The sequence below is a fragment of the Nicotiana tabacum genome, chromosome 23, assembly GCF_000715075.1.
Source record: "Nicotiana tabacum cultivar K326 chromosome 23, ASM71507v2, whole genome shotgun sequence".
NCBI classification, from domain to species: Eukaryota; Viridiplantae; Streptophyta; class Magnoliopsida; order Solanales; family Solanaceae; genus Nicotiana; species Nicotiana tabacum.
The window spans coordinates 114,091,458-114,103,194 of NC_134102.1; the positions used below are offsets into that span (position 1 = coordinate 114,091,458).

Consider the following 11,737-nt stretch of genomic DNA (forward strand, 5'->3'; position numbering starts at 1 on the left):
AAGATGATGCAAGGGAGTGTTCGGTACACAACATGCTTCAATAGTGCTGCTGCACTGTTATGTGTGCAGTGCAGCAGCTTTAACAGCTATAAAAGTTGACTTGTACAGTAACCGGAGGAACTGATATCCATTTGTTCCCTCTGCTATTCCCTTAACTGATTTCATTGGAACTTATGCCAGATATTTGACTTGTTCTGAGCACAGAGAGGCTTTGTATCATTTCTCATATGAAGTTTGTTAAATCGTCAAAACAAAAAGGCACATAACTTATCACAAAGAAATTTACTTTCCATCAAACTTCGGACACTATTTAGTAATCCTAATTCCTAAACAGGATCAAATTTCGGACACTATTTAGTAATCCTAAACAGGAAAATAATTTACAACAATTCAGAGAAATAGTTTGCTCCTTTTAAGGACTCAAAGTCATTTTTTCTCTCAATCGGGTGGATATTACTATATATATTTACCTCTTCTACATGGCTATCACTTAAAACACCTTTGTGTGTGTGGTGGGGGGATGCCATTTCAATAGAACCTTGCAGTCAAACAAACAATTCTTGTACATAACATGCCATTAACAAGTTCTACAAATCATATACATCATGTCATACAAAAATTATTTTTACAGTAATCACAAAGCATCCTCATACAATGAAAAATAGCTTTTTGGTCATGTAATCTGGAGGAACGTTCCCGGACATTTAAGTACTTCAACTACACGAGATAAAGAATAACAATTCTCAGCAATCCAGAGAATGGATTTTCTTGTAGGCGTCTAACCTCAACTAGCCAACATTTCTAGCGAAACCACTCACTGCAGGATATCCCAACAGCTCAAGTATCTTGAAATTCCGGGAACGGAAAGTCTGGCGTGTGAAGTTACAAAGGAGCAAGTTGAGAAGGTCTATAATGGCTTCATTCTTTCTGGACTTTATTTATTGGTTTGTCAAATGAACGTTCCAAGCAAGCCTGCAAGATGCAGGAGCTAATTGCTAATCTTTCCCTTCGAAGAAAAGAATCTGCTGAATCCGCGAGATTGCTTTTCAGGTGTTGGGCCCCCAGATGAAGATGAGGAGCTTGACTTAGTAGGCCGGTGTTTTGGATGCTTTGAGCTGATTGGTGATTTCAATGGATTGTTTACTTCAGAGTCTGAAGGACTATACAGGGTATTGTATAGATCCATGGGGGATTCAGAATTTGTCTTCACAGAAGTGGCAGTATCTAACTCATCCATATCAGTATCATGCAAGCTCATACCACTTGTAGTCGGTTCTTCACTCAGACTCTGCCTCTTTGGACTTCTCTCAATCCATGGAGACCCCATAGTGTCTGTCTGAGGACGCAAAGCTCTCAACTGCTTACCAAGAAGAAATATGGTTTCTTGGCACTCCGCAAGCTTCTCGGCTGCTGCTGATAACTCTTTCTCCTGGAGGAAAAAAACAGACCATCATCTTCACATATCGACTATAAGGTGAAAATAGTACAATTTCAAATGAGAAACTCGCATATAGAATGAGTTGAAGGAAAAGCATAGACAAGAAAGAATCATAAAGGCCAACTTTTTGTATTAAAGCAAACTGAACAAAGATTCAATTCAAAAACAGGGCAACTTGAAGATTTACATTGTGAATAATGCTATCAGTGGATAACTATTTTGTAGTCCAAATTCTAGTTTCCTCAGTAAAGTATGACAATGGAGGGGTGAGAAAGATAAGACTCTGACTAGCAGCTGAAATTAGGATATATTAGATTGTGTTTTATTGGAAGCTTCCACAAAATCAGGAGTATAACCAAGAATCCAAAGATGTTAAGGCTGATCTCTTGCAAAAATGTCATATCGTAATAGTTCCTAAAAGGTTTCCATTAAAACATCAGCAGCAGTTTTTGTAACACGATGAAAATATTAGATCATAATTTCTACGTATGATGTTCCCAGAAATCTGAAGAGTATGCAAATCAGGAAACATGGGATCCAAATTATGTCCATTAGTAAGGTAATAGCCAATCACTGTTCACACAAAAAATACAAAAAAGAAAATGTTGAAAAACTTTATATTTATTACCTTAAATTTAACATAAATAAAATTTTGTAATTTAATGAACAGATCTATTATTCAGATACCTTCTTTGCCATGATAATGGTTACATCAGTAACAATCATGTACTATAACTAGTATAATTTTGCAATGTGAGTCACTTAAATGTTTTAATGTCTAACAATTTGGTGTATAGATATTGAGGCTTATTAATATCAACATATCATGTTCTTTTCACCATATGTTATACTTAACATTAGTTTCTTTCAGAAAATTGTTTATGCTCTGAAATTTTAAATGCCCACTCAAAAAAAAAAGATTCAATTTAGCTTAATCCCAAATTTATTACAGAAACAATATGTTGGAAAATGAAGTGAACTCAAAGAGAAACCATATGCAAGACAGTTACCTGGTTGGTCTTGGCAACAATGTCAGCGGCTGGACAGCTCTCAATCCTGGCTCGAATAGCAAACATAATTCAATAAAGTCAAAGTGATAATCATACACAAAGTGAAGCTAACATTGAACTTTCGATGTATATGTATTGGCAACCATATACCTAAACATACAGAAAACTTTGAGTGGAAACCAGGAAAACAAATCCTATAGGATGGTTTTTAATGTAATCAAAGTAAAATACAACTTTTATGGGTGATTGATTACAATTTTCATACAATTATTATGCCTCAAAACCTGGATTAATTGGACAATGATATTTGGATTCAGGAAACAGCACATTCAGCAAATGGACCAATAAGTAGTGGCTAGTTAGGTGATCCAGTCCTACATTCTACAGATAGCCAGCAATAGAACAAGGAAAAGCAGAATCACAGTCAGGAGAAGAATAACGGGTTAGAAATTTACTACTAACCATTCTCTACCAAATGAACACTTACTGATAGTTGGATGTCTCATGATGTTATGTTTTTTTTCCCTTTTCCTTTTAGTGTCCATGTATGAGATGCAATTGAAAGTTTACAAATGCATGATAAAATTCCAAGAGTGTGTCCAGGTATTAAAGATTAGTCTGATCAAGCTCCTATCATAATAAAACTAATGCATTGGAGAATATGGCAAAAGTCAGAAACTTCAACCTTAACCATCAATATGAGACCAGAAAGTCCATATTTTTAATTCCAGGCACAATGCGGGGGAAAATAAACCCACTACTAACCTTTGGAGTTGCTCTTCAAGATCCTGGCATCTAGCTAAAGCTTCGTGGTGACTCTTTTTTTCCTCTTGAAGCTCATTAACAAGACATTCTATTTTTGCCTGAAGAAGGTTTACTTCAGTTTGCAACTCCTCCGTACGAGTTTCAAGTGATCTGTATGATTCAACCATACATTTGAGCTGAGTTTCAGCCAGACTATTCGACTTTTGAGCAGATATCAATTGAGACTTCACCTCTGCCAGAAGCTGCTCTGTTTCAACCAATTGGGATTTTGTGCTTTCCAGGTTCTCTGTACATTTAGTTAGATCAAGAGCCATGTTATTCTTCTCAAGTTCCAATTGTTCAAACTCTTCCAATGAGCACTTCCACGAAGTGTTTGTTGACTCTGAAGTTGGAACAAGTCTCCCTTCATGAGGAATGTCAGGATCTGAAGAAGAATCAGAGAAACGAGCACAATTGTTTGAATATCCCCCTCCTGAGTGCTGAAAACCTTTATTTTCTGGTAAAGCAACCTTGTCTATGCAATCAGAAGTACTCATTTCTGTTTCAGAAGTTTTGTATCCCAGGATATTGAAGTGTAATTCACTTGCGTTACGCAGCACCTGAGAGAGGTCAAGAACAAAATTCACCAAATTCAACCTGCTGCTTACAACCTCAATGTACGTGGCAGAGAACTCATCCAACTTTTCATTAATTCGAGTTCCATCTGGAGATGCTCCATCAACAGCCTCTGCTTCTTTGCCCAGAAATATTACAAAGTCATGAATCTGAGACATAGCATCTGCTAATTCTTTACTAATACCTTGAACAGTCCCATTGCATGATTTACTATCTTGAGAGACATGAATGTCCTTTTCTACATTTGCCCTAGGGTCATCAAGAGAGAGCTGAGATTCACTTGCAGTCTCAGAACTGACTGTAGTCTTGACAATGCTCCTCGCCGATTGGGGACGGATAGAATCATGCACCTCCTGCACAATCTGTCTTAAATCCTCTTGAAGTTTTTGCATGTCAGCCTCCTTAGACAGAGACTCCAATACAATTGAAATTCTTGATTGGAGCTTCATGAGAGGGGATGGCTCTGAAGCAGGCTTATAGCTAGGAGCTGATGCTTCCTCACTGGAATATGCTTGATGTTCAGATGGATCTGTCTCATTATGATTTTTCAGTTGAGAATCATTGCCTGCGGTGACATGAACTAATGTATCAATATTTGCAATTTCACATCTTGCATTGCTTGTATCTGGACTTGAAACAGCTCCATTCATGTCATTAGACAGATTTGCTAATTTCTCCATCTCTAAAAAGTCATCCATTAGCTCCATGTGACTTACACATTCAGATTTATGCGGACTATCAAAGGTCCTTTCCTTCTTAATATGCGAGAGCTCAGACAATAATGTTGTAGCCCAAGACCCCGCACAACTTACACTATCGTCGTTTCCATCTTCCGACATAGAATTCAAGCTTGGAGGAAGGCTTGCATTTTGACTAAAGGCACCCTCTGTAGGCATTCGAACTGTGGACTTTGGAGGACTTCTATGTTCACCATTTGCACGCACTTGTGCTTCCAAACTTTGAAGCTTGTTGGCAGTCTGTGTGCACATACTCCTGGAGGCTTGTAATTCACTGTTTCGCTTTGCCAAAGCTTCTTTCAACATCTTTGTTTCCTCCTCCATTGCAAAAAGGCGTTCTGTTAACAGCTCGTTCTCTTTATGGTACTTCTGTATAGTATCAAATGAAAAATCTGGCAAGCTGTATTGTGGACTAGAAGGCTTCGCTGGAAACTTCTTTAACCGACTTTCTCCATAATCCCGGCCTAAACCCTCTACTTCAAGCTTCATCTGGGCCATGGCTGCAGGCCCGGGCAACTTCTTCCGGACAAGACCACGTAGTCTCTGACACTCTGCTTCCAGCTTAGCGATTTTCTTTACTCCCTCTAGGTGTTGTTTGTTTGCAACTTCTGCAGACCGTACACTCATGTTTTTCTCCTCATTACGAATTTCTTGCTCTTTTGCTGCAATATGGAGTTCATATTTGAGAGAATTTATTTCTTTTTCACATGATTCAACATTGCTCTTCAACAATTCTATCTCTGCTTCAGCTTGGGCTTTTTCTTCACTAATTTTAACGAGCATATTAGAACGCTCCTGCAAAGACCTTGAAAGTGCTGAATTTTCAGCTGCAGACCTGAGTAATTCTTGGTCCAAGTTAGCTATCTTTGCTTCAAGCTCGTGCTTTATCTTGTCAAATTGTTTTGTTTTGTTGAGAACGACATCATGCAGTTTCTGTTCATGTTCTTCTTTCAAGTTTCGTATCTGCCGCATGCACTCTTTCAGTGCACCATCCAAATGCGATGCGCGGTCTTCAGCAGTAAGCTTCAAAAGAGTGACAGATTCCAGGTGATTTTTCAGTGTTGAAGCTTCTGCCTCAGCTTTTTCCCAACCTGTATAAAGAAATTTATCAATAATCGAATTTGAGGATACTTTGCTTAAAAACTTAAAGCAAGAACAGAGTAAGTCGATAAGGAACATCCAACCTGAAACAGCTTCTTCAGCAACCTTCGCATGTTGTTTCACTAAGTTCTCCTTATTAGTCATTTCTGACTGTGCTGCAGACAACTTATCATTCAATTCCGTTATTTCATCTTCTAAGGTATTCACTTGTTCCTCAAAGGACTTCACTTGATCCTCCAGTCCAGTCAAATGCGAATATGACTCAACAGAGATTTGGACATATTTTGGTTTCTTATGGTTATCCTGTTTGCTCTGTAATAAACAAGATAACTCAGAAATGATGCAATGGACCAAGTTAAGCTTTATGAACAAATAGTTATTGCAATTCTAATTGATGTATCATTATGAAAACCTATTTAAAAAATTACTGGTTTTCTCAGCACCAAGCAGATGGCAATGTAGAGAAGAATTCCCAAATTTTCAAAATTAATAAAACTTAATATTAGTTAAAGGAAAGCATAGGACTAAACATTATATCGAGTTCTTTGCTATAATCAGCAAAAAGTAACCAACGAATATTATTGAAGTCCTCTCATCAAATGTTCGCAAATAGTTAAAATATGGAACATATTTGTGCATTCACCAGTAGCCACCTGGATATAGAATAAGGGCTTAAGACTATACAATCTAATAGCTATTATGATCACAAAGGATGGGAAGAAAAGGGACTTTCATGATCAAAGGAGCTAGAAGAGAAATGAACATGTGTGTGGTGTGTGTGTATCGTCTCCATATTTATATCAATATCAACTAACACACCTGATTACCCTGAGACTCGGTTGAATCTGAAGGATCAGAGGCTAAGGCTAATGCAACAGCTGCAGCGTTCTCAACTGCTGCCTTATCCGATGATTTCTTCTTCCAGGGCCAACTCCGACGATCCATTGAAGACTGTATGCAGAAAGAAGTTGTGACCAAATTTCAGTTAAAGAATTAGATAAGAAAAGAGAAGAAGACAGTCAGAACTTATAAACTCAAAATGCTGCAAAAATGCCTAATAACTGAAACTGCCTCGGTTACATTAAACCAGAGAGTAACTGGTGGCAGATTTTATACGAAATGCTTCAGCAGTGATAAAAACATGGACATTGCATGTACCACATAAATTTCAATGCCCAGGAATTCCGAGTTTCCTGAACAACAAACGATATTTTGCGAAAACCGCCCTCCTAATTGATTGAGTAAAATAAGGAACATTCAGGATGATATCACCAACTCTAGCTCAGAGACACATTAGAAACCTAAAATTTACAAATACCGGGCAAATTTCAGGTTAACTTCATAGAGGAACTCTATTCACTAAGATGGAAAATTCCTTCCTGCGCCCCTAACAAAATTGTTAAATACCAGTGCAGCAGGCAATACTAAAAAAGAGACCGGAAAAATTAAGCACGAAGAAAGTAACTGAGAAATGGCACTGGAGTGCAGGACTAGTATACCACCTCAAAAAGAATACAGCTCCAGTGCACTTTAGGTGCAGATAAAATCAGAGCAGAGGGCGAAAGAGCGATTGTGAGTGATTAACCAAGTCCTTTACAAGCAAATGACTGAAAGAGAATACACATAATATGAGAATCTGCCACCTGAGATATCCAAAACAGCTCAAATCCTAGAGCTTCAAGGACAACTGACTCTGAGGATCAAAGTGAGACATTAATGGAAATTTTTCACATCAGAGGATGAGGGAATGTATTCCACAGCAAAGGCAATTATACTGCACAAAGCTACCCCAGACAATATAAAGTAGCCAAAGGGGTAGATAAAGACAACGATGGACCACCAGAAACAATAGAAACTAACATGAATATCACATTATCTTATTCTAACAAGATTACTCCCAAATTAAGAATAAATATAACCAAAATCAGTCTTCTCATCATCTGCATTGTTAAAGCATAATACGCACCTACTTCTTTATAACGTTTTGGCTGTTTCTTAAATTAAGTAATCACATTTTCTTAGTGAATAAAATAAAGATGAAGCTTCAATAATTTTAACCAAATGAATCAGACAAAGAGGTGAGAAGCTCTTTGAACAAAAATAATTCATCATATTAAAGGAAAATTCATCAGTCAGTCAATCAACAAAACCTCAATTCAGAACTAGTCAAGCTCCATCTTATGAATCCGACCATTTCGGTCAAAATTCACTTTGTTAGTTCTATTTTTCCAAATCATCCCCTCCACCTAAAACAAAAGGGACGCATTGCACAACAGTCAAATATCTCTCCGTTATTGCACCAAAAAAAAGAAGAAGCACACAACAAAGCCTCAATCCAAAACTAGCGGGAATCAGCTATACGAATTCTCAATATTCATTTTGCTCCATTTGAACCAAAAAGAAAAGGCAGAAACAAAATTATATGCATATATCAAAGCTCGAAAATATTCGGCAATCAAATGCAGAGATGGAAAAATTACTATGAGTTTTGAATCAGAGAATTCTGTATTGGAATTCAAGTAATGAGGAAATGGTTCAGGCACCGACAGGGAATTGAAGGAGAGAAAGAAAGAGGCAGAGGACAACTTCACCAAAAAGAAGAGATTCAAATAGGAACAAAACAAGTGCACTGCTTTCGCAACACAAAAAACAAAAGCAAAAATGATAACAAAATGGTGACATTAAAGTCTTCAACGACGCCATCACAGTTGAAAGTAAAATTAATGGAAAATTATCAGAATTCCATGAAAACATACGTACCAACAACAATGCAGCTTCTGTAACACTGAACAAGAAATAGATAGAGAATTTTGCTCTGTTGTAATTCAGCTAGGAAAATATAGGATCTAGAAAGTTCTAAATTCGGTTTTAGAAAGAGAAATTCAGTCTTAGAAAGAAAAAGTGAGTGGCCGGAGATAGAAAGTGGAGACGGAGGAATTGGTGACAGAGTGGAGCGTTGTGGGGGGGGGGGGGGGGGAGAGGAGGAGAAAGAGGGAGACCAGAATGAATGGGTTTTAAAATTATTCGATTTAGGTGTCACTTATAAGGCAAGATATTAGAGAGTTCCAAAACATCTGCTTTCCGTTTTTTTTTTTTCCAAAATTAAATTAAACAAAGACATAAATTCAACTTTTACTATGCTATCATGTAATTGTTCATATAAATCTGAATTATTTACCCTAAAGAAATGATAGTAAGTAGTTTGCTACTACTAATAATTAAACGAATAATGTCAATATACTAGATGAAATTAACTTATAATAGTGTGTCCATCAATGGTGTATGCAGCTTCTACAGTAGCTGCACCTAATACTTTTAGACGTACAAATCTAAAAGTATGTTTAAATTTAACAAGTATTTTTTATTTTTAGAGTTGAATTGATTATGTTATTAAAATTATGAGTTATCTAATACTTGTTGAGATTTTAGTAAGTTTTTACATATAAATTCATAGTTAGTATCGAAAGTTATGAATTTTGTTGAACTCATAGCCGAAAAACAACATTCTCCCTTGAGTTTGCACTCACATATTAAACGCCTAAAAGAATCACAAATCAAATGTTTATGAAAAAATCATAAACTTAAATTTTTAAAATTTAAATTCTGAATCATTCTCTAAAAATAAAGCATTAAAACTATTACAATCCCATATTAAATTGAGATGTAAGTTGAGTTTTGATAATAGATGGACATTATTTACGTAAAATTGTGTATATGTCATTTGGTGATATATGTATGAAATAAAATCCTAAATGACAAATATAGCCAGAAAGAAAGGAAGCATATGAAAGCACGCTTGTAGCACAAGCTAAAGTAGGGGCGGTGAGCTGTATCCGAGTATACAGGGATTATATGGACCACCGGCAGTCACTAGTTGAGGTTCTATTCCACCCACTCCAGCTCATGCTCTGCCTTCTGAAAGATACGTACCTATGTGTCTATGACTTTTATTTAACATAACATAACATGCCCATAATTTTATCATAAACTATTCATTTAGACACCAATGCTTCATATCCACCAAGTTTTGTATTCTAGTTTTCTATCAGATGTACTATACTTATTTTGAGCTCACTAATTTAAACTTATGTCGTAACATCTTATTTTAGATGGTAAAGCTAAAGGCAGTTTCATATACACGGGTTAATGATGAAGGACTAATTATCATTTTACTATTAAGGGTGGAGCTAGAAGCCTATATACGAATTTAACCGAGCCCAGTAGCTTTATCTAAATTTTATATTTATATTAAGAAATTCAATAAATATGTGTATACGGTAAAATTGGTTAGCAACAGTTGAACGGTTAAAAAAATGACACGTGGAGCTGAAGATAGGTAGGATGTGAGTCAGTAAATAGTCAATACCGGTTGCAAGCATGTCACCAGTGTTGGATGAGTCTTGAAGACAGAGTAGCCAACTATAAAGGTTCAAAATATTGACATCGGGTAGCATTCAATGAGCGGCCGTTACAGAGAATATCTGCATTTATAGCCAACAATTATGCAGTCATCAATAATGATTTTATTCCCATTCAAGAGTAGCTTGATTTGGGGATCTTGTCTCCCTAAATAAAGGTATAAATAGGAGGACTAATATGTATTGTAGGCACGAAAACATTCGGTAAACAAATGCTACATTATGTTCTCATTTTATAACATTATTCTCAATCTTTATTCTGCAATATTGTTCTCACTTTTGCCATCGGAGAGGCTAAGTTCATAGTCAAACTTGTATTTACATTAATTTCATTTCATAATCTTATTTCTGTTTTTATTTATTTCGTATTTTTGGGTCAAATCGATTCACTTATATATAAATTATGTTATAAATTTAATTGTACCATTTTACGAGTAAATAATATATACAAAAATTAAATTAAATAACTAGCTACTAGCACCTAATATTGCTATTCTAAAATTTAGAAGTGATAAAGTTCAAGTTCTTGCTCCGTATTTGTGCACCACAACCTTTAATGATAGGTTTGTATTCTAGTTGCGTCTTCACTACCTTGTTAACTGTAATGATACAAAAGTGTCTTTTTTCAGAAAACACTGAGATTTATCTCGTCAAACATATAGCTGTCAAAAAAAGGGAAGAGAAATTAAAAGACTTAGTGGTCCTTTTCCTTTAATGTTAACTTTTTAAGTTGATCGAATTGTGAAAACCATTATAAATGCAGGTTAGTTTGATGAATAAAAAGGCAAGATTAGAAGTCAATAAACTGATAGCAAAGTATCTGTTAAGGAAAAAAATAGTAATGAAATAAAAGAAACTTCTAAGATGGAAAAGAATGCTAAATGTATATTGCAATAAGTATTAGAGAATGAGTTTTAATTAGATTAACCTTAGATTAAAAATAGCTATTATTATTATTATTATTATTATTATTATTATTATTATTATTATTATTATTATTGTCATACCTATAGGATTAAAATTTACATAGTAAATATTATTATTATTATTATTATTATTATTATTATTGTCATACCTATAGGATTAAAATTTACATAGTAAAACATGAATAAAGAGAGTTTGGGGGAAAAAAGGTAAAAGGCGAGGAAATCTTTCTAAAGAGGGAGCATATGGGTGTCGTTTTCAGCAATAAAAGGGTCACTTTCTACCACTTGAGAAAAAATGATACTACCACACAGCACAATGTTGATTGTTGGGTCATCATTCATCCAATTAGCCAAACATATGCACTGGATATAGCATACTTTGTACTAAATAATTAGTGAGTACTAATATATATTACTCTATATAACAAAGAACTCTTTATATATACATCCACAGTGGTACGAAAGATATGATTGAATATAATTAAGAAGATCATGTCTACTAATTATTAGTTTAAATCAATTCTTGAAACAGTTCATAGCGAGTAAAAAATAAGTAAAGTAAAAGACAATAAAACGCATATACAAAAGTATATAACAAAACAGTAGGTTAGTGTATTATTTTTTTAGGTAATTAGTTGCATTTACTATGTGTTGCATTTATCTTTTGAATGATCTTAATTTTTTCTGCAATTATCCGTGTATATAATTAAACTCTATACAAAAACGA

The 11,737-nt window shown here is 35.2% G+C and overlaps 1 protein-coding gene across 2 annotated transcripts; it reads right to left on the minus strand.

Moving 5' to 3' along the window:
• Positions 1-545: 545 nt before the first annotated feature.
• On the minus strand, positions 546-8,689 carry LOC107787221 (filament-like plant protein 4). Of its 2 annotated transcripts, XM_016608758.2 has the most exons (7): positions 8,427-8,676; positions 7,169-7,273; positions 6,486-6,617; positions 5,750-5,978; positions 3,214-5,656; positions 2,449-2,494; positions 546-1,429 (listed from the first exon to the last, which is right to left on the minus strand). In XM_016608758.2, the coding sequence occupies exons 3-7, from the start codon at positions 6,609-6,611 to the stop codon at positions 989-991; spliced, it is 3,285 nt and encodes a 1,094-aa protein (XP_016464244.2). In that variant the 5' UTR covers positions 6,612-6,617; positions 7,169-7,273; positions 8,427-8,676; the 3' UTR covers positions 546-988. The 2 variants fall into 2 exon arrangements, with proteins under 2 accessions (XP_016464244.2, XP_016464243.2); XM_016608757.2 differs by lacking the exon at positions 7,169-7,273 and having other exon boundaries at positions 8,427-8,689.
• Positions 8,690-11,737: the final 3,048 nt, after the last annotated feature.